Source organism: Leuresthes tenuis, unplaced genomic scaffold (assembly GCF_036924035.1).
Source record: "Leuresthes tenuis unplaced genomic scaffold, fLeuTen1.0.hap1 SCAF_16, whole genome shotgun sequence".
NCBI lineage: Eukaryota > Metazoa > Chordata > Actinopteri > Atheriniformes > Atherinopsidae > Leuresthes > Leuresthes tenuis.
In genome coordinates this window covers 22,674,725-22,698,730 of record NW_027325370.1, presented here as the reverse complement: position 1 = coordinate 22,698,730, position 24,006 = coordinate 22,674,725, and the positions used below count along the sequence as shown (strand labels likewise).

The following is a 24,006-nucleotide window of genomic DNA, read 5'->3' as shown; positions in this document are numbered from 1 at the left end:
ATTAATACTTGACTAACCACACGACTGTGAGCTAATATTGAGTGCCTAAATAAGAGAGATGTATTAAGGTTATTGTGGTCTCAGCGAGTAAGAAATCTTCCAAAAATGACAACCTATTCCTTCAAGGCTGACTCACTAACTTAATAACAGAACCTGAGCAGGTTGTTTACCTGCTCCACAAGCCTCTCAGACAAAGAGACAACACCCATCTATGTGTCACACATGTATTTATTCGCCTCCTCGTTCCAAATGGAAAATATTTTTTATAACACTATCTAACAACATAGAACTACACACTGACTGTACAAATCTGTGAGAAAACAAATATGTGGATGTGTTTTTTATGGCAGTATTTTCTTTTTCATTTAAAAAAAAAAAAAATCGATTTTATTACCATGCATCTCAAAACACATAACTGCACCAACAAGACAAATTGATCTATAAACAATATTGACATGATACATTCTGATTCAATGTTTTAAAAAAAATGAAGAAGTAGAAAAGACAAAGCCTGTTCTAATGATCTAATCAGCTCTTGTTATGTCACATCTGTGAACATCTTTAAGCTTTTTTCTTTTTTTCAATCTCGACATCCTAATTAAGACTATTTTCATGACGATGAAAATGAGGATTGTTTTTATTCTATGACCTACCGATTTGTGTAAGGCAGTAGCTAGTTCCTGTTAAAATACATGTTGGATTTTTTTTTCTTAATCTTTAATACACAACAGGGTTTGATTCCAGTGTACTTGTGCAACATCTTGACACATTCTCATCTGCCTGTACAATTCTTCAAGGCACATGGGAAAGTCATTCAAGAGTGTCATCACTGTGTTCAGAGCTTACTGTAACATGAGGGTTATGTGGACCCTCTCTGCAAAAAGCTTCACGGACTGCGTTTTTTTGGCTGCAAAGAACTCCTGTGAACAGCCTGTGTTTCAGCTCCAGTTCCCGTCATGTGCTGCTGGACATGGCTTTGTTTGTGCCAAAAGTTTGGCTTGGTCCTCCTCAGTGGATGCTCATGTAGCTTCCATCCAGGTAAAATCTGAGAAGGCCGTGAAACAAGAAGGTGTCAGCGCTGTTTTTCTCATCATTTAAAGACACGCAGCCGATCTAATACTTGAGATTATTTTCAGGGATGAAAGTGGAAATACAGCAATAACAACAACAAAAAAAGAGAAAAAGAAAAATCACAATATTCAATGAAGGTGTACAACATTGTCATGGCTTAATGGAGTAAGTGGAAATTTCATATTTGTACAAAAAAGTCTCAATTGTTTGGATGGACTGCTCTGTATTTGTTTTCCAACATTCAGTATCCCACAAAGATTAGGCCTACCAGACTTGGAACAAACCAGAACATCTGTTAGCGCTATTATGAGAAATTTCCAACTTTGAGGAAAAACAACAAGTGACTGTTGGAAACACTGCCATGGAATCTGGTACTAACATCCATGTCCCTGTCAGGATGAATATTAAAATGATAAATCAACTGCATTTATAGTGCTTTACTGGTCTTGCCGACCACTCAAAGTGCAAACACACACACTCGTAAACTTCTTCACAATGTTACAGGCTGAGCAGTGTTTGTTTTTTTTCTATCACACACATTCACACGATCAACTCTAATTACTTTGTTGATCATCTCTGACTAACATCAGAGCATAGTTTTAATTTGTCCAATACTTGACTGTGGTAGTACATCCAAATTCCTCATGAATTCAGATGACAAACATGGTATACATCGGCATGTCAACGTCATCTGGGTGTGTTAGCATGCCTGCATTAGCATTTCAACTAATGATGGACCATTAGCATTAGCAAGCCCAATGTATCTGTGTCCAATTACAGCCCCACAGAACCACTAACATTCTTTTGGAAACACACTCTTTTTAATCTTTATAATGGCTGGGACGTTTTATGGCAAATACAAAGACGTTGCCTGATGAGGGGAAAAAAAGCGCAAAACCCACAACGTGAAGAGATGATTGAATTAAATAAACTGTACAAGAGTAACACGTGAATGAAGACAGGACATCAAAATGGAGATGACTGGCAACACAACAAAAAGCGACCTGCTGTGGTCTCACCCTTAAGTGCTAGAATTGTTGTCTGATGGCTCATCTGTACTAGTGGCTTCAGCGCCAACCACATCTACTGACTCAGATTTTTTAGGCATTGTCTCAGACTCTTTGTTTTCAGGAGAACATCTGCACACATGTGGGCATTGATCAAAAGTCAGGAAGTGAAGGAGGGAAGAAGGAGAAAGAGAACAGATCCTTGTGAGAACATTTTATCTGAAGACTTAAATACTGCACAAGCATTTTATTTAACTAATTCAAATGAGAAACTAGGATTATCTGTTCACGTTTGATTGGTTTCCACTTGCATTCACAGTGTGTGGAGATTAAGTGCAGCACTCACCTGTTATGTGTGGGACTGCGGTTGTACAGAGAGGTCTCAGCTCCAGAATGAGGGTGCTGAGTAGTGTCAGGTGTATCAAACTCTGTCAGGCCAACTGCCAGCTGGTTGCGCCAGTTTCCTGTGCTCTCTGCTGAGGACACTACAAAAACCACAGAACAACAAAAGCTTTGAGCTAATGTTGGAGTGCTACACTCCACTAATTGTTGTTTTTGTTTTTTCTAAACACAGCTGTTCCAATGAACTTGATTTGATCATTGTGGAACAGACAATTACCTCTAATATGGAATGACAACATGTTATTACAGTGTTGTTACAGTAAATTAACATATAGACAGTGGTGTTTAACGTTATGGACGTCTGAGAACCAGTGATATATTCATTAGCACAGCAACAGTTTGCAAAACTTTAGACTGATATGTACTGTACATGGAACTGTTATTTTAAACGATTGTATATATACGTATATATATATATATTGGTCTAATGATTACTCATTTAAAATCAATCAGTTTAAAATAACTTCACTAATACCACTCACTGTTCCACCAGGTTGTGCCTTTGGCTTCCTTAGCAAATTCCATCAGACTGGACTTGGAATTAACTGGATTTGATAGGATTATGATTGGATCCTTATCCTTTAGAAGCAAACGCACTATACTTTGTGTTTATTTTCACCATGAATGTTGGAATTTAATAGTAATTAGACCAAACCCAGGCCTATATTTCTCCAACAATAATACTCTTTACTGTTTGGACAAGGGACTGGCGATTTGTCCATAGTGTACCCCACCTCTCACCCAGTGGTGGCTGGGATAGGCTCCAGCCACCCTAAATTGGATAAAGTGGGTGTAGAAAATGGATGGATGGATGTATGTGTGGACAAGCTTTTGATACAACACATGAAAAACCTCCTTTAGAGCACATAAACAAAATTGTCGTGGGCCAGATAAAACCACACGACTGAAATTGAAAAATATGACTGATTACTTCTAGTTATATTACTGTAATTAATTGCGAGCAGCAGCTTAATGATAAAGTATACATTATCGTGAATTGGGGTGGGCAATAGATTGACGTGTTCAGGAAAAGCATCACACCTGAGGAGAAAGAAGTGGTTCTGCTGGAGTGGCTGAAGGCTGCCGGCATGGTTTGGTAGCCCAGGCTGAGCTGAGAGCCGTTGTCAAAGTCAGATCCGGCCATCAGTCCTCTCCCTCCCTCTCTGTGACCTCTGCTCCGGTGGTACCAGCCTCTCAGATGTTCTGCCACCAGGGCCTTTTGCATGTTTTTGGCCAAGAGCTCGTTTCTGGGCCCCTCTCTGCTCCGCGGTGGTCTCACTGTGGCGTAAGGATTCTGAGAAAGACTATCCGCCCCATCACTGCTGTAATGCCTGAACCTGTCATGTCCATGGTAGCCATTAATTTGGTAGGACGGGTTCACATTGTAGTGGCCTTCAACTTCATTCTCATACACGTAGGCACCATTAGCATAAGGCTCCATGTCCGGACAGGGGTAGCCGGCGACATAGTAGGCACTTGGCGCATAGTGTGTTGAGGTCTCACATGAATAATTACAACCAGAATGGTGCTGGACCAAGTTGGGCATGCTTCCAGTATTACCGTACACTTCCATTTTCCTGTGAAGACGATGCATGGTTGAGGTACGAGAGTCCAGTGTATTGTAGTGGGAATTAGCTGCCCCACAGTAGTCCAGACTGGACTGGCTGGTGTAGGAGGAGCAGTCTTCTAACACCTCGGTACTGTTGCTGCGGTCAGCTGGTGACAAGATAAAGACTGGTTTCTCTAAGTCTGTATCTTTTCTCAGCCGGGGCTGAGATTCCAGACTTCCACTGCGATGCCTGAAGCAATGAGAAGACCCCTCCAACCTGGAGAAAGGACACAACTCTTAAACTGTCACTCAAAGGAACAAAATATGTTTTGAATTAAGATTTTTGGAATTGGCAGAAGCACTGGAGAAGAAACAATAGTGGGTTCAGTGCAAGAGAACAAAGAGCATACCTGAGCTGGCTGCTGCTGTAGGCATTGCGGGTCATAACCGGGGTGGGAGGCATACTGCGTGGATCTCTAGGAGGTCTTGGAAGGGTTTTATAGGGACTACTGTTGGTGGAGGAGACCTCTCGTGGATTCGGGTGGTAATGGGAAGCATCCTGGCCATCAAAAGCTAATCTAAAAGGTTGCAGTATGAAGAAAGGATAAAAAGAAGGATGATGTGTGAGAAACGAATGAGGCTGCAAATTTGACACAACAAATATTCTGAACTTTGCCAATGCATGATGTCATTCCTCCACTCAACAAGAACAAGTCAGCTTGTTCTTGTGAAACCAGTGAAACCAGTTACAATGTACATAAACAGAAAATAGTTTGGGTCATAATATTTACTACACACCTGCTGTGGTTCTTGTGGTGATTTCCTGCTGGAGATCCTTGTCTCTCTGTGTCATAGTCGGCTCCCAAAGATCGCATCGGACTCAGCTGAGGGGAACCTTGGACAGACCGTGACCGTGGCCTTTGACCCGCACCATCTGAGTCATCTAAATACAGACAGAAGAAATGCTAATGTTCTGCATTTTTAATAATTGTGCATGTTAAAGTGTTCGTGTGTGCGTAGCAGACACAAAGCATTATCACATTTCTAGCAAGTCTAATGACCTTAGCACACCCAGTGTGTGTTGTCTGACTCACCATCATCCAGTGGGAGACTAGACAGGGAGCTACAGTTTGATCGAACAAGTTCATCTGGTGAGAAAAAAATAACTCCATGTACACTGCAGTATGGCTAAATGATTAATGCAGCAACACGCTCTACGTGAACTTGCAGCTTACCTGCTATGATGACTGATGCCCGCTGTGTGGGCTTTTTTCCTTTCTTGATTCTGTACTGGTTCATCTCATTCTCTATCTGCTGGAGTTTGTGCATAGCATCCAGACAGTTTCTCCTCCTCTTCTTCTTGACAGTTTTGCACAGTTCCGACTCATTTGCAAGCTTCTTGGCTGCCTCCACAATCTTTTGTTGAAGGGCAAATCTGCTCTCCAGGTTCCTCAGGAAGGGGTCCTGTATCAATCACAAAAAGACATCCAAAGATTACATTAAGGGATTCAGATGACACGTCAGACAGTCTATTATTGTCATATGAGTTTGCTTCTGATAGGACTTAGAAAAGGTTACTGAATAGTTTTTAGTTTGGTCGTCATATATTTGGTAGAAGTTGCAGACTAATTCTGTCATCTTCTGCTCAGTGTTAACTATGTAAACTAGAAATAAACAAAAGAGAAGCATTGGAAACATTCTCTTTTTATAAACTAATTGCATAAAGAGACTAAAAACAACAGTGACTGCCAAACTCGTTTGTACCTATCAAAGACATCTAAAAGAAAGTTCTAAAACTGCCGGATGCTGATTTTTTTAGAACAACAAAACTCAAGTACTTCATTTATTCACAACTATTTTTAGCTGTACTGTCGAATATTTGCAGCATCAGTCAACTTGTTCTAATCATATTTGGACACTCAGAGGCCTTTGGTGTAGCCCCCTTTTTGTTTAATTTTCAAAGCGCAGTGTAGTCAAAAAATCCAGATGTTGGATGCTGGTGATATTACAGTCACTCGTGAAATAGAAGCGAAGCTTGTTACAGGGAGGAACATTGTGGTAAACCAACCAGGTAGCGGTGGTGCCTAAAGTAACTAAAAGCCAAGGGAATTATTCCGTAAACACTCTTCTAAATAAAAGTACAAAATGCAGATTAAGTTCAGAATTCTTAATGCTAAATGGTACCCAGTGCACTAAAATGCGATCCCAGGTGTTCCTGAGAAGCATTGTAATGTATTGAGTTGGTAGTAAACATATGTAGGTTCATCTAAACATAAAGAATGGTGTGCAGGTTTCATCGAACTTGCCACCAACTGCAACATGTGGGTCAGGGATGCATAGTAGTAGCATATCAACAGTTTTTGAACCATGCTGGAGTTTAGAGTTAAGATATATAATGCTTTGGCTAAGCAAGCAACATATCACAATATCAAACGTTAACATACTCTACATGGTGCACAAAAAGGTAAACTTGCCCCTACACTTAATCAAAAGGCATGAGTAAAATACAGACCTCATTGTAGGGGAAAAGGTCATCTAACTTAAAAGCAGTGCCAACACGTCGTCTGACCTGCGGCGGTCTCTCCCCTGAAGAGAGGGGATACTCCTTTGGCAGCTTGCCAGTTAGTTCCTGAAAGAAGAAAACAACAAGACCTCTGGACAGTTAGATGAACTGCAATGAGCAGCAAAAGCAATAAGTCTATCTGGCACACAGCAGCGAGGTTTCATCAAGGGAGACTGAAAAGATTATTTATGTAGCACCTCTGCAGAAGAACTGTAATTTAAAAAGATTTCTCACCGCTTCTCTGAGGCAAATCTTCTTTAGCTCTTTTGTTTTCTTGGCCAAAATATCTTGGATCTCCTGTTCTTTTTTCCTCAGTTCAGAGAGTTTTTCTTTCTTCTGTTCCTCGCTCATTTCTGAGTCTGCAGAACCTGCAAATACAGTTGGACCTGACAGTCACACCGCTGTTATGATACTGCATCGCCAGCTTAGTCTTTAATATGTCACCTTAAAGTTTTTATTTCTTCAACAGCTCAGAGTTTTAACTCCGGACTTTTGACCACAAATATGATCTGAAATAATCAGTTTTCTTTGAAAAACACCCTCAATGGGCTTACTGAACAATAATAATCATAACCAACCTGTAGACACCAAGCTCCCATTGCTGGCTGTTATAAAGTTATTTTTTAGGCATACATCTCCCAGTCTGTTTATTTTTGCCCCTCCGTGCTCTGTGAGATCCATGGCAATTTCCTCCAGATTTTTAGCTGGTCCAACTTTAGCCTTCAAGAATGAAGAAACTCATTTAAACTAAAGCTTAGGGGAAAAAAATAATAAATCTGGCAGTGTCTCATGACTGACACTTACTTTGCTTTGCTTCCTGTCCAAGTAGAACTGATGCTGACTAATGGCCATGACCCAAATGGTCTTGATCAGAGAATGGCTGGCATACCACGTGTGGATGAGTAGACCTGTCTGTCCAAAGGTGCGTTTGGTAACCGCTCTCCTGAACAAAGCGCAGCAAAACATTTGAGAAACAGTAACTGTAACAAGATGGGGAATCTCTTTGCCAGTCAGACATGAAAAAACAAATCATTTTAAGAAGGACCTCCTCTGCTGCTCACCTGTGTGGGTCATTAACTTCTACAGCAAATTTTTTCTCTCGGAAGTACAAGTTTTCCAGCTGCTTCCACTGGTATAGCTGGAGGTACAAATATACAAAAACACTTCTGATTAGGATGCAGTGCTTAAAATGAACAAGAATTCACATCTGTTCGCTCATGCTTTAACCCTGTTTAATATTCATGTGGTGACATGAGTACAATTTCTTAGGGGGAAAAAAAATGTGGCTCAGGTGTTTTGGCTGCTCTTTTTCAACCACAGTCATTAAAAAGCCAGACTCTAACATGAGCTGTCATTACAGTCTGGGTTTCCAAGTCTGCAATAATGCAGGTGGTGGAGTGAGAAAAGTCCCACAAAGGGGACATTACATGAAGACTCATCGCAGTGCATAACCCTTTTTCATCCTGTCCATCCCCCTATTGGCCAGGTGCTCCCTGAAAACAGCCAGATGTGGATAATCCGTCAGGGTGACTGACTCACTGTCAGAACAAAAACTCCAAATGACACAAATTCAACACAGTTAAGTGTGGGGAGGCAAATGAATAACCAGTCTTACCTTGACAACGTGCTTCTGAGTGTGATTAAACTTTAACTCTACATACAAAGATCCAGTATCTGCCACATTCCCTCCAAAGCTGACCACACAAAGGAACATAAAGTCCAGTCTTACCAGTGCAATAGATGTTGGCTGTAAATCCGTAGAAAGTAAAAAATCCTCCCTGGTTGTGCTGTCAACACAAACACGTACTTTGCTTTGCCTTCTGTCAGCTCCTGACTTGTCTCTTCAGGTATTCTCTGAACATGCATGAAAACGCCTAAATCCATCCCCTTTCTCGTCGACATCACCGGCTCACTCCCTCCTCAAGACTCCAAAAACACACACCGCAGCTAACTTCTTGCACAATTTCAGGATACACCAGGCACAGCTGGCATGCATCATGTTGAGCGGTTACAGAACACACAGGAAGCGCTGTGTGTCTGCACCTACCTGCCCTGGCACACACTGGAGTCACTGACTTGAAAACATTTCTGACAGATCACTCATATGGGTGTTTCTGCTGTTAACTCGCAAGCTAAAGCAACACTTATGAAACGAGAAAAGCAAGTTCTTACTGTCTGTATGATTCTGCGCCCAAAACTCACATCAAAATGAACCGACTGATTTCTCTGACTTGAGATTTTACATTTTTTTCAAGTCTTGCCTCGTCTGCTGCAGCTGAAGTCAAGCTTTTGCTGAGGTGAAGGAGATGATTCATGAACTAAAGCCTGTTAATCACCATGCTTCAGTGCAACAGCAGCAATCCTTACCGGTACCCTGTACGATCATGTTCTGAGTGAGGTCAGAGAAGCAGAGAAGAGACATAGGCGCAGCTATGTTTGAGAGCAAGCTGCAGGGAAGCTGGTTTACCTTTCGGGGTTTTAATTTGTCCTGCAGATCATACTGGCCAATGCCCTTATAGCTGATTCCAAGCCACCAGGGGATCCCTTGTTTATCCTGTGTGGAGAGAATGCACCGTATATTGTTGACTTAATTCCAGTTGCAACAGCTGTCATTTCCTATGAGTCACATGAAAAAGACCTACCTTAACCTCATAATAATGCACACCATACGTCGGCAATGATTCCACTAACGTCAAATACCTGGAAGAGAGACTTATTGAAACCACCACCTGCCTTTTTCACATCTGCATGCGGTTTACCTTTGAAACGTGTAAAAAAAAAAAAAAAACAAGTAGGAAACCGATCTCTGTCCGGTGAATTAGTGCAATCTGACTGCAACTGAAGAGGAGCTATTGATTTCTATCAGATGATGAAAAAAGGCGTGCCGGGGAGAGAGAGAGGAATAGGGGAGGGCTAATGTAGGTGAGAGGAAGATTAATGAACTTAAAGCTTAATAAAATTCACTGTGTAATTACCAGTTGATGAAATTATGGGAAATGCACACTTTTGTTCAACACTTACTGCACAATGGCCTGTCCTCTGGAGACACCTTTCAGCTGCTTATAATTTTCAATTACTCGATCCTCGCTGTGATATCATACCAAAAGACAAAGACTAAAATGAGTCGGTGGAAGATAGAACGATGGCTACAATAATCAGTTTTAGTGCATCTGATCAACTGAAAAAATCTAAAACTTTATGCTTCTTCAGACATTCAGCTTTGCTTCATTACATATAAAACAGCTGACTCAGCTAACAGCCTTTTACAACACTTTGTCAGCTCTACAAATACCATGCTGCGGGAGTAAATACCTCTCAGGCCCACAACCTGCACCTCACCTAAAAGACATTAGTCTGGGTAAGATTTCTAGTAATCATTCTTTGAAAGCATACCAGTATGCCAGAGATGGGTGTTCCTTGAGTACTTTGGTGGGAAGAGTTGGTAGTTTCTTCATATCAGCTCGAGTGTTTTCATCACTGAAAAAAAAAGAGAAATATTGTGACAGATGTGGAAGAGTTGACGATTTAGATATGAAATATGCAGGGATTTATAAGTGCTGAGGACAGTAACTCGAGTCTCCCACATCAGTAAAAAATCCCCCTCTCAGTGAATAGCTTGTACGATATTTGAGGACACTTTGCAGGACTTACCTTGACAACAGTACTGTGAAGAAGTCTTAAACCAACCCTCTTTTCTTTAAACTTTGCTTCCAAGGGCACAGACTTTTTTGTAATCCTTTTAAGTGGTCTCAATCAATAGTTCTCTAGACTTTCTGAAATTCTTTCAGAGGATATTGGGTGTTCATTCATTTTCAGTCCAGTTTTTCCACCTACCCATTTTTAGAGAGTGTGTTTCTTTGTTAAGCCACACAACACTGACCTATGCATTTCATGCTTGAATTCAAGTATCAAAATGGCACCTGATTTAAGGGATGAACCAGTGTTGCTTCTAAACATAACAGGCAAATTAGCAAAGATCCATTTTTAGTTTGTATCTTGAGGCATTTTGTTACCAGCAGACTGTTGCAAAGACTCCACATTTGCTTCCATTTCTTTAGTTGCATTAAAGACAAATGCCAAAGATAACACAGTTTGTTAAATTGTATATTTTGCACCAACAAGGTGATTCCCAAAAAGCTACTAGCTGAAAACTTGGCATATCCCAGCAAGCTGTGCTGTCTTTCCTTAAAAAGATGAAGTAAGACAAGAGGAGAACAAAAGGCCTACAAAACGTTGTACAGCAGATTAACAATGTCTGAAAGTGATGTCCTTAAGAAACTGGGGGAAAAAATCATCCAAAAACCTGACACAGGACCTAAGAGATGCTTCTGGACCTTCAGCTGATCCATCCACTGTTCACTGAAGCCTGGTCAGAAATGGTCTCCATGGAAGGGTGGCTGTAAAGTTTCCATTCTTAAGGAAGGGAAACAGGGACAAAAGGCTGAGTTATGCCAAATAACCCGAGAAAAATCAGTAGCAACGAGTCCTATAGAGTGATGAATCCTTCCAAGAGCCTGGATTTCAACAGTATTGAAGCACACAGGGGATGAAACAAAAGGCAGCCAACATCCAAAGAAGAGCTTTGGAATGTCCTTCAGGAAGGCTGGAGAAATATTCCTGAAGAGAAAGCAAGAAAGCTTCTCTAAGAGGGTTTAAGCTGCATTGAAGAATAAAGATGGTCATATATATTGACTTGAAGCAGTGTGAATATTTGCGTGTGACTCTCAAGCTAGTTCGAACTGTACAAACTGTAGACCTCAAACAACTGCAACATTAAATAGACATCTATGCATCAGCATTGTGGATTTAATGTTAAAATAGGCAATAATACAGTTTGACACAATGGGTTTATTCTGCATAATCAAATTGCAAAATAGTAAATCTCATAAATATTGGCTTAAGTAGGATTTCTTCCTGTATTAAGGAACTATATATGTTATCACAAGGTTCGAATTCTTCTCCCAACATGTGATGAGTTAAAGAAATAACCTGAACTCTTCATCTGGTAGCTCTGCTGTGCTGTGGGGGGATATGTTTGCAGTCATGTCTGGGTCCCCTTGACTCTTTAGAGGGAAGAGTCACTTCAAATCAAAACAAAGCTGCTCTGAGAAACATTTCTATCTTGAAGGTAACGATCTCCACCAGGATTGTCCTGTCCTCAGAGCACGAGGCCTCACTGCGCTGTTCAGTCATCAGATCTCAACCCAACTGAACACCAACTGAACACCCATGTGAGATTTTGGACTGACATGTTAAACAGCGCCTTCTTTGAAAAGTCATGCTCAAGCCACTTACACTGACCACTGCAAAAGACCATCGCCGAAACCACAACAACAACAACAACAATTAGGGAATAAACTTTGTAAGAGACAAACTAAACTAGTGTCAAAGCTCTGAACTAAAGCCACATGTGGTGGCCCACCATTATACAGATACACAGTATATTAGTTTTTTTCTTTAATTTGTCACTAACCTGTCTCTTTAGGGAAAAAAATGTATCCTTTTCTTGAGTCTACAGAATATTAAATAGAGATTCTAATTGGAAATTCCTCCAAGTTAATGAATAACAACACTGTCTATGTATTTCTGAACTATCTTCTTTCTGCAGCTGGTCAGAACCAGGTGGCAATATGCACAAAGGCCAGCAGTGGTTCTCTGAACACAGCAAGCATTGTATTATCAGTTAAACAAAGCTAATAGCTGCTGTGTGCATTGTAAAGGTGTCTCTACTCTGCAGTACTTGGCTCCTATCAGCATTGTGAGATTCATTAGTTGTCTGGTGCAAGCTTCTCAGCACTCTGTGGTGAGCCTCACATAGTACCTCTATTGATTTTTGTTGTCTGCACTGGAGAAACAAGTGACCTATTGAATGTCTTCGCTAAAAGCACACTATTTAACTGCTGCTGTTAAATACTTCTTACCCTGCTCGTAATGTGCTCTTACCTTGTATAGTCTCCTTTAGCCTCCTGATGATGAAAAAAAACAACAACACATTGTTAGATTATACGTTTCTAGATGCAGCATTTACTGTCTGTTTAAGAGACTATGAAAAGCACCAACCTGCAAAGCATTTGCAGCTAATTTGAAGACGTTCTCAGTTTCCACTTCAATAATCCCCTAAAAAACATGATTAATAAAAGGATAAACAACAATTATAAAACACTCTCCATATCCAAACATATTCTCTCTGCTGCCCTACTATAACCTTTACTTATTCACAATATGAACCGTTGTGTTTTTCTACTTTCTCACACTGTGCGTTTTACATTCCAACCAGCAGAGTAAGAAAAGTGTGCCCTGCAGCCAATGTCTGCTGGGCTGAGGTTCAGGGTCCAGAGACACTGAGTCATCGTGGAGCTGCTAGCAAAAAACCAACTATAATAGAATCCTTTTTACTGTTTCAAACCCCACAGTAACATAGAAAGACACTTACGTTGTAGACAGCAGATTTTGCATTCAGGTAGAATAACTCCACAGTTATGATGTCCTTTAGCTGCGTTATGTTTTCTACATAAAACCTGGAGAGAATAAAAGCAAAAACTTACACACATATTAAGGATTTAACTGAGATCATTTGTTACTGCTTCTGACAGTAACGACTCATTCAAATGTGTGCCTTCACAAGCAAGTTTGAGCAAATGAGACACCAAAAAAACACCAGGACGATCAAAGGATTCCAGACGCAAGTTAAGGAAATCTACATATTGTCAATATGACCCAATTTGGGTTGTTTAAGAACAACAAACTACTCAGGACATTTTGTTGACAGCTTCAGTATCATATTTAATGTCAGCAATGTAGCACTCCCTGCTGGTAAGCCAATGCTTTGCATGAAATAAATGAGTGATTACCTGACCAGAAAGTTGAGGGCGATGGCACTGGGCTTCTTTGAAAAGTCATGCTCAAGAACTCTGCGGTCCATCTGCAACCACTTACACTGACCACTGCATAAGAAAGCAGAAGCATCAGATGGCTGTTTTCTGCAAATATGCACACACGCAAATGTTCACACTGCTTCAAACAAAAGGAGGAATTTGCAATTTACGTACTTGTCATCAAAAAATGCAAGTCCGAAGAATTCTTTCTCTTTGAGGTTGAAGTGGGAGGATACCAAGTCGAGGAGCTCGTACGACAGCAGCTTCGGCTGTGATGGGAAAATGTATTCTTAGACATCTAGAATTTTAGTTAATAAACATCCCTACTTAAATTATCTGAACTATTTTCTTGACGAATGTGCCAAACACACCTTTGTTCCAGCACAGTTTCAGACTGAGCAGTCACTTCGCACTGGAGTGAGAACATCCTGCTTTGCTGTTCAAAAACCGCTCCTACTTTACATAAATCCATAACTTCTATTTTGCCAACTGAAAGCAAGTTGGATGACACCTTTTCCACACTTATTCATCTCTTTGTGTGTTGGGTCATGTTTCAGGCTGTCCAGTGAATGTAAGTCCTATATGTGCTCTTTTTAACTCTTCTGCCTCCATTATCTCAGCAGAGAAACATCTGGTTCTTCTGATGCTAAATGCTCACTTAGGTTCACCTGCTAGTCGCCAAATCAAAGATACTAATACTGCGGCAAACACTTTTTCACAAATAACGCACATCACATAGTCCTTGCCTGCATTGTTATTACACAGGAGCGTTCATACCTGAACCAGCAGCTCCAGCTTCCTGTCATCCAGCAACTGAACTTGGCACAGTCTGCCCTCAGTCATCTGCAGGGGGGTGGGGGGGGGGGGGGGGGGGGGGGGGGGGGGGGGGGGGGGGGGGGGGGGGGGGGGGGGGGGGGGGTGAGACAAGAGGAAGTTCAAGGCTTATGACACAAACTGAGAGCTTATTTGTGATCGCGGGGGGCAATGACATCAGGATCTTGTGTGTTTGTGATGTTTTTGCCAGTGTGGGAGTAAAAAGTAAAAGTACACAATAATCAAATGACACATCACTGCAGTTACTGCACTGACAATCACTCACCGAAGGCCCCGTCGGTTATTTCAGTGATCTTTTTCCAACAACACTGCTGTGGTAATGACAATGAAACCATTGTCTCAAGGATTTGTGGTCATAGTAACCCAAAGTAGGATTTAAAGTTCTTGCATTTTGCTTTTGGTCCCCTCAGCCTCTCTGCAGTAGCATTATAGATTAAAACACTTTCCTTCGATTGAATACCTCCATAGCTAAAGTTACTCCTTGCTTTGCAGCTTAGTATTTTACAGAGAAAATGTATGAAATTTAGGACGTTGCTGCAGATTAACTTGCTATAAAATCATTGGGATTTGCTTTACCTTTGTCTGATTTAACATAAAAACTATGCTCAGACATGACCACAATTGCAATAATAAGGCATAATATGTATTAGACTAACACATGTTTTCCTACAGTTTGAGTATTTTTACTTTGACATATTTTCCAAATATCTTTTTATGTGCTTTTACTTCTTCATTGTGTAAATTGACTCCTATGAGGAGACAAACGTCCAAAGATAAAGCAATCATTTAAAATGAATTTTACTGTGCATTAAGAAAAAAGAACTTTGTGGATTCTGATCCCTACATTGGTTCTGAAAGGTTTCTTTGTACTAAACCTACATAAGTTAAACATTCAGCTTTTGTAAATAGGACTTTAACTAATGGTGTAGACCTCTGACCACAGTTATTTTTCACAACAGTAAGTTAAAAAAAAAAAACCTTCATCCAACATTTAATCAAGTTCCAAACAGAAATCAAAAATGAAATAAATCACAGCTTCACATCAGATTCAGACTAAACTCAGCATCTTCAAAACGGTCCCATTTTTCCTTTATACTGTGTCTCCACTCTGGATAAAGTAAGGCCGACAGGCTACAAAACAAAGTAAACGCTATACACCAGATATATCACACAGCCAGAAAAATGACAGATCGAGGTCAACCAGTTTTCCCAAAAAAAAAGAAGCTCCCAAGCCGAAAAAATGTTCACTACATAGATCCAGCTGCCTCCTCATCTGACAGAATGAGGCTGATCACAACTTCTTACACATGAAGCGAACCAAAAAAAACAGCTGCTGTACCTGGTAAACCTCTCCAGGGAGGGTGCAGGTGTGGATGCATCCCTGACGAGCTCTCATCCTTTACACAGTGTCTCTTCTTGGATCCGTGAAATTGTTTGCTCTGACTGAGCCGATCAGCCAGCAACTTTTTCCATTGCGGCTATTGACTGAGCAGCCTGGCATTTTCTGTCTGTAGCGACGGCTTATACAGTGTGAAATCAACAGCTGACCTACAGTAATGAGGCCATGCTGAGCCAGACGCCTGAACACAGTTTAGGGTTTGTTGCATCTTAATATGAGCAATATGGGTCAGACGGGAAGGCATGAGTGGTCAAGCATGTCTAAATTGTCTGCTAATACAGTTCAAGCCCCTTTCAAATGACTGTGCTTTCATCAGTGTGTTATGTGGCTGAGTTGGTTTGAAAATGGATATCAGGTTTCTCTTACTTTTTCTGTGCATTTTAACTGAGTTATTTCTGAGGGAATTCATTCTTTTCCCACTCTGCACTTATTAATTATTTTAAAAATTGCCCTGCTTCCTGAACAGGGTGATACTCTTTTTCGAATTATGTAATCTGGACTGTTTTAACACGGTCTTTGTCAAAAGCAGCCCCCTGAGTGATGCATCTGTCTTACGGCCACAGCTACAGACATTTGTTTCACGATCTAAATGAAAAGTGCTCATTCAATAAATCCAATCATTTTTGAGTGGGCCTGCATGTGACAATCACAAGAGCATGATTACATTGATTTGGGCTTGATTTAGTTATGACTGCATCACAGTGGGGTCACGTTATTAATTTCTATAATAGAAATGACAGTACTCCTGACTGACATGTACAGTAAAGACTCTGACCACTAGATGGTGCAGAGATTATCATTTCATTAAACGAAGAAGTCCGTATGCAGAAAATGGCTTCTTAAGTGAACACTGAGCAAATTTCATAAGCTGTTATTAGCTCTGCAGATGCAGATGAAGAAAGCAAAGAGGAGGAGGAGCTGGGTTTTTTTTTTTTTTTTTAAGGAATCTACACCATTAATCATCTGAGAGCTATAATCACTGCACAAACTGCTATTTATATCTGACAGCAACCCTGATGAACGATTTCTCACTAGTGACACACAGAAGAGACTCTCGATGAAACAAAACCCAGACACTAATGTCAACAAAATTTCAAACTGGTGAATACTAAATAATTAAACAACAGCAACCATTTCAGCATTAATTGGGGATCTACAAATACACGCATCAGAGCTGGTATAGCTCATTATTCAACCAAATGCAAGCTACTCAATCTCAGTAAAGGGTCAGCCTTGGACCCTGTGGGGTTAAGACATGCACAGGCCCTTCATGTAAAAAAGGGCATGGAAGAGGGAGATGAAAGAAAGGTTTGTTTTTTTGTTTGTCTCTCTATAGACAGGAACTGGCTGAGTATTGCGCTGCAGGGTGCAGCTTCTGGCCTGAGGTTGGGAAAGAGACAGCTTGTTATATGTATGTGTGCTACAATGAAATATCCCAGTGGAGACTTGAAGAGGGTGCACATGTGGCCTCGGTGCGCTCCATGTAAGACATAACCTGGTAATATAAAGAGATGTAAATCTTCCTGATGGTTTGCAGACATTGTTAATGTTCATTTTATAATCATGCCTGGGAAAATGTCAACCTTGAGGGGTGAACAATAGGCCAACAGGAGAATCTCTCAGTCTCCTGAGTAAAGTGGCTGACAGGCTTTAATACGTCACTCTGGTTAAATGTCATGTCCAGACTACAGCCTGTCTTATCTCAGTTTCCCATTTTCATGCATTATTGATGAAGGCTGGTATCAAACACAAGTCAGTGTCTGCTTCCCGTGCTTACATGTTCTTTTGAAGACACCTGGTGCAGTCATAAAACAGCGTTCCAACTATTTAGCATTTGTGTCCAACTGTGTAAAATGGAGACAGAATTATTAAGAAAACAATATTTCATCTTATACCTTAAGTGACACCAAGTGACAAAAAAGGAATTCAAAGCAAACCAAAATCTCTATAAATACAAGTTGCGACAGACAAATAAACAGGATGTGACATTCGAAACAATCTGTTGGTGAAGGGAAACACACAACAGCCTTTTCCATAGTTCCAGCTGACCTTCGTCTCCTGACCCCGACTGGTAACAGTGGAACAACCTTTTAATACCCTTTAATAGCTCTACGTTACAATGTACAAAGTATTTCATGAAACACCAGTAAAACACTGGGAGAAGAGATACCAGCATTTTACTGCAATTCATTTTCATAGTACATTACTGTATATTGGGCTTGAGTAAATTACTAAATCAAGAATTAAACCTATTGCCATATGACCGTGTTCTGTCTTTGTCAGTCTGCAGTTAGACCCTAAACCCTAGTTGGTGACCAAGGTTCAACGCCACCGTGTTGAGTTTCTTTGTGCAATTCAAACAATGAAAACAGAAGTTACAGGATGTAACAACAGTTCTATGAATTTGTGAAGTGCTAATAAATGCAAACACAAGCAGTCACTTCTTCTTAAATGCCTGCAAAAACAAAAAGACAAAAGTTGTGTGAGATGGTGTTTACGATCCCCCGAGCATGTGCCAACTGAGCACAGCTTGACCATGGAATATAATTACAGAGGCTGAATTATTCGGTTAGAAGTAGGAGCCTGGTGCGGTTTGCATCTATGTTGCGTTGCAACTACACATTTGCGTTGGTGCAGTGGGTTTTAATGCAAAGTTCCATTTGCATTGAGTTTGAGCTGAGAATGATTCCCCACCTAAGTTGACCATGTTTGTCTAATTTCAAGTTGAACATCTAGGTGGATTTGCCGAATGGTGATGCTAGCAATTAGCAACAAAACTATATAAAAATGGTAAAAACAAGACACAAACTGACAGATCTGCTAATAAACATTTGAGTGGCAGTTCTATCCTCACTTTGTATGTGTGGAAAACACAACGTTTGGGGGCGTTTAATTTTAACTAATGGGAAACTCAGATTTTGACATCTGAGTTCAAATAGAGGTCACGATTACATTTCTGGGCAAGTGCAGGTCAGGTTATCGGGAAGCTGCAGCGTCACCGTTGGTTACATAGCTGATGCTCTAAAAAGTAACTGCAATGTCACTACTGGTTGTGAATGATCTAACCGCATACATTGGCGATTTCAATAGTTGTATTAAATTTGTGCATCATATTGAATCCTTCTTAATTCACCACAAGCAGTGCATCACAATATGGTGGAAATTAAGTTTCCACAGCTGCTGTGAGAAGCAGGTTCCCTCCTTCTTCTCAGAGCAGCATGTTCTAAGAAACAAGATGCCATTGTCTAATGCTCAACTGCACTAACAAGGGGAGTGTTATTCTGCAGCTCAACTTACTTATGGTATCAGAGCTTCACTGATCTAAAGTGAGGGTAAGTTAAGTACAACCTGAGCAACTAAAACTGTAAACATACTGGAACAGTCAGGATATTATTATAATATTTCAGCTAATCTCCACAATCTTTGTGCAAAGCTGGAACTTCCTTGTCCACAGCTGCAGACGACATTAGACAAACAAGTGTTTGTTGGTTCATCACCTTCCTCTGAAACAGATATGTGGACTGAAAATACCTCATTATGTTGAAATTGCAGCTATCTAATGAAAATGACAGTGCAAACTCACAGTCACATACAAGAGAGAAACAAAATTGTTTTAATTACTACGGTATTGGTATGACTTCAATGTAAATTTAAAGCTGTTCGATTCCTTTTACAGAAGTCATTTCAGTCAGTGTTAGTAGGGTTGAAGTCTGCAAGTCTCAAAACCACAAAATCTGGGGGTGTGGAGTTTGAAAGAAGTGAAGTTAACTGACCTCATTGACCACTTCTCATCTGTTGGCCACTTCTGGCAGAACACAGCCAAGCCTCTAGGCAGTATGCAGTTGGGCTACGTGGGCGTCAGGTGTTCAAGAGGAGGAAGGATGCAGAAACAATTTCACATTTGCATCTGCTGTATCGATTTTCTTGTTTTTCTCTGACAACGTTATGAGGACTTAAAATAAAATGAATGAAATTGAAATAAATTATTTGAATGAGAGATTCATTGTTTAATTATGGCAAGGCAACTGTCTGAGAGAAATCCCTTCCAAAGGGTGATTAACTAACATTTGTATTAGCCATTAAAATGAGAAGCCCACCACTTATAATGCTCAAAGAAAAGAAGGAATCCAAGCACAGAGCAAGGAGCCCTGGTTACAGCAGCAGTGAGCTGAAGGATTATCTTCTCATCTCAAATCTCATCATGACTCACGCTGTCAGCGGTCAAAAGGTATCTCTCTGCCGTCATCTCGTAAAGAGAAGCCGTCTGGCTGTTTGTTATATCCGGGAAAATCATGAACACAATGAGGCTCAGGATATTATGGAATAATCTAAACCTAGTACCAGTTTTGTTTTGTAACACAGTTCTTATTTCATATAACACTGGTAGGTGAGATTCATGTGAATTAAGGCTTAGAATTAAGAGTCGTGTTCAAATTCTTATTTTCTACCCTGAGAGGGATGACTACAGGGCGGCAGGGGATTTTGGTATATTTTCTTCTGGCTCTCATGCAATCAAAAAGTAGCAGCATTGTTTCATCATCAGCAGTCACTGTGACAGTTGTGGTCATAACTTCTTATAATCTTCTCCTCAATATGGTATTGCTGGCATTTCATAGAGCTCGCAAGACTTGAAATTTACAGCCTCAGCTGCTGTTATGAGATGTTGACGTCGATAATTGTATACTTAAATAAATAATGAAATGCTACGTGCTTTACTCAAGGTAAGATGTTCCAAAGAGTTTCTGCATAAAACTGTTTTTGCAAAGAATAAACAAAACAAAGAGTCTGCAGCCATGAAGCTCTCTGAAACTTAATAGAACCTGCACATTCACAAAGCTGGCCTTCAGTTGCTATAATCCAATTTTAGCATGTTTTTATGACGACAACAGTGTTAAACAAGACATTAATGCCATCTATCAAAGTCTATTTGTAGCTGATTGATACAAAAACAAGGTCTATTGAATCATACTTAAGTTGCATTTAAAACAGTTCTGTCAAACCCACACTCGAGGTAGATAAGTCACCTATATCTCCCATTCTTTCTTACTATTGATGGAGTAAAGCAGTGAAATCCCATTGGACCCTAGCTGTTGATTGTGAACATTTGAATATATAATCAAGCTAGACAGGAACATGTGTCTGGCTCTTAAGAGGTTTTACAGCTTGTGTCCAAACTAAAAGAGGGTCATTTGAACGTGCTCACCGAGTGAATTTCATAGCAGTGCCTCAGTTATATTTTGACCTGTTGTGGATACAATAAGAAAGATCATAAGTCAAGCATTGACCCTCATAAACAATGGCCATTGAGAGCCAGTGAAGCCTATAAGGTCAAGCTGTAAGTGACTTGCTGGAAACCATGAACTCAGACTGAATGTAAGCACCTCCATTGAAGAAATTAACACACTGGTAGAGAGTGTGACAGGAAGCTGGCATGTCACAGTTGAAGGAGTGACCCAGTTGGATACTGAGAGGGTGAGTGTGACCCATATCTAACACATCTTTTCCTACTATCACGAAATTTTCAACTAATCAGAAAGAATATTTTCTGTGAACAGAGTCAAACAAGCCATGTCCTGTGAAGACAAACTCATCCAAAGGTTGATCGGAGTTGATATAGGTCAAGATAATCAGGTTGTAGATCTCTTAAATGCCTCCATCTGTTTCAATGCAGCAATTGAGTGCAGAACTAAAATGCCAGTCAAGCACACATCAGTGCACAGAACTGCTAGAAAATAAAGATGAAATTAAAAGCAGTCTGCATGCTTGCAGTTTTTCCGAGCTATGCCACATTTTGCTTCATTCTCACAATTTAAAAATGTCCCCAGTGATAACACTGATATCACTGGGGATATCACAACTGCAGAGTTTCAGTACAAAGTACTGCAGTGACTTTCTGCAGAGCTCAGGGACGCAGCACTGAGGCATGGCTGTGAATGGGTGGGAAAATGGAACATGACTAAATTACATGATACAGATGAAGAGTGCCTGCAATGAGGACCATCACAGCACTTGAGCATATACTTACATAGCATCATTTTGTATCTATTGACTTTACTTTCTCTTGAAGCATATCCAGGGCTCAGATAAATCTATCAAAACTTATCATTTTCAGGACAGCTGGATATGAATAGGGAAAAGTTCTAACCACATATCCACACCTGCTAATTACCTAACATCCCCTGTTTACTGCACCACTAAGATTTCACCTTCTTATATATTCATCAGATTTAGTCTGTGTCTTAAGTATGTGAATACAAGATCACTTGTCCACCCAAAAATAGATCTCCTCCTCTCTGTCTTTAGCACATTTCTCACAAAGTCTCAGGAGGCTTTGATTCCTGAATGGAAGGTTTCCAACTGAGTGCTGAGACATCTCTTAGGAGCATTAAACAGATAAGGGAGCATCACTGCCTCCTTAGGCTGTAAAACTGACGGAAACATAAAGATGTTCATGAATTCACGTGTTTGGGGTGTGACTAATTCTATACAATTTGATGCAGAAACTGGTTTAAACTGAAAGCATGCCTTTTATCAGCTCTTTGCCATGTCAAGCAGTTTGTCAGAAATGCATGAAAATTCAACTGTGATGATAAATGACAGGACATCCTTTCCAAGAAATAGGAAGAGTGAAGTTTTGCGCTGGGAATGAGTGTCATATGGAACCAACCATCACAACAATTCCTGTTTACACTGCCTGATGCTTTAAATACATCCTCTCTTGTGTCTCTTCCTTCAGCTCTGAGATAACAGCAGGAGGAACCAGCAGGTCAATGTCAACCTCAGCTGTGCTCATCCTTGCTTGTCTTTGTCTCTTAAGTGAAAATAATAAGAACCCGCAAGAACACTAAATCTAAAAGAAAAAGAGAAGATAGCACACAGTTAACAGGAAGGTTGGACTGGCCTGCCAGCAACAAAATTGTTACAACAGGTTTATGTTCTTGCAAACCTGACTGAATGTAGCGCGTGGGCTGGATCACCATTTGAACAAATTCACATACATGCATGTTGGCATGAAAACAATATTTAAGAAAAACTAATTCCTCCAAAAGCCCTGGAAAGAGTCAAATGGTGGTTTACTCAGCTAATACTCTAATATTCACCAAGACACTCTTCCTTAATCAGATTTTCATACTGCATGACTCATTCAGTCCAGTTTACATAAACACATATCTAGGAATTTCACTCAACGCCTGCTTTTTTCTGTTATAATCTGCAGTATAGCTCTGAGTGTTCTGTATAGAGACAAACCCACAAGGGCCACTGTGCAGGGAGAACAATGAAAGTGCTACTGTAGGTTACTGTACATGGGTGGTTTCCACCTGAGCCCCATCACCACACAGATGTGTCAAACAAAACCTTTCTCCTCCTTATTTCCCTGAGGAAACACACCGGCTGGTGCTACCAACCAAACCCATGCCGTTGTAATCTTCACTGATGCTCTCCCCTCGGATCACATGCATGCATGACTGGTTATACTTTGTCTCCTCGCAGCTCTGAGGCGGGTCGATTGTGCCCAGCCACATCATACACAGTATCGCCTTACCTTTGCGTTCCTTATATCCTGCTTTAGGTATTGATAAGGTAGAGTCTCCCCTGCATATTGATCAGTCCCGTTCAGCTTTGTCCACGACCGGCAGGGAGGAGAGCCACCGTGCAGCCGCTGTCCATGCTCATCTCACGGTACTACCACAGCGCACACTCGCCTGTATTGAGCCAAACTCACCACGCCTTCACCCGCCGCCGGCTATTATGTGAACAAGCCCCGCAACCCCTCCCTCCGCCGCTCCCTGCCTCCCTCCCTCCCATCCAGCAGCTGCCGGCCGGCCTGGTTCACACTGGATCCCCATAATAATGAAGTGTGATGGCCTGAAGGCTGTGTCTCTGCTGCATCCCTTAATATCATTTCAACTGCTCGGTCGGGGTTCAGATAGGATGTTCAACTTCATGTACAATTAAAACCTGCATAATTATCTATTATGACATATTTGTCATAATAGTCTTTTTTTCTTTCAGATCTGTGATGACAGTTACATTCAAAATGTATTTTCCATCTATTTATTCATCTATTCAGAATCCTTGAACGGAAGTTGTTTGTCCTCTATACTCAATAATTTTATGCAAGTTCACATGATGTCAGTTTGTCATTTTTGGGGGGATATTTCTTAGTTGTTACCATGGTAACAACTGCTCTGGTTAAGTCCTTCTTAAATAAAATTCAGAAAAATATAAATAGTTAATACCTATTGATAACAAACAACAATAATTTCACAAAAAACAAATACAACCCCATTTCCAAGAAAGATGGT

The 24,006-nt window shown here is 40.6% G+C and overlaps 1 protein-coding gene across 2 annotated transcripts; it reads right to left on the bottom strand.

Moving 5' to 3' along the window:
- Positions 1–210: 210 nt before the first annotated feature.
- Positions 211–23,413, bottom strand: frmd4bb (FERM domain containing 4Bb). Of its 2 annotated transcripts, XM_072367150.1 has the most exons (24): positions 23,244–23,413; positions 14,245–14,310; positions 13,642–13,736; positions 13,444–13,536; positions 13,026–13,110; positions 12,653–12,709; positions 12,536–12,558; positions 9,986–10,069; positions 9,614–9,679; positions 9,235–9,292; positions 9,060–9,146; positions 7,654–7,730; positions 7,397–7,535; positions 7,171–7,312; positions 6,827–6,960; positions 6,542–6,658; positions 5,265–5,493; positions 5,124–5,177; positions 4,828–4,972; positions 4,440–4,607; positions 3,522–4,306; positions 2,425–2,563; positions 2,091–2,210; positions 211–1,045 (listed from the first exon to the last, which is right to left on the bottom strand). In XM_072367150.1, the coding sequence occupies exons 2-23, from the start codon at positions 14,308–14,310 to the stop codon at positions 2,093–2,095; spliced, it is 2,961 nt and encodes a 986-aa protein (XP_072223251.1). In that variant the 5' UTR covers positions 23,244–23,413; the 3' UTR covers positions 211–1,045; positions 2,091–2,092. The 2 variants fall into 2 exon arrangements, with proteins under 2 accessions (XP_072223251.1, XP_072223252.1); XM_072367151.1 differs by lacking the exon at positions 2,091–2,210.
- Between the last annotated feature and the right edge of the window lie 593 nt (positions 23,414–24,006).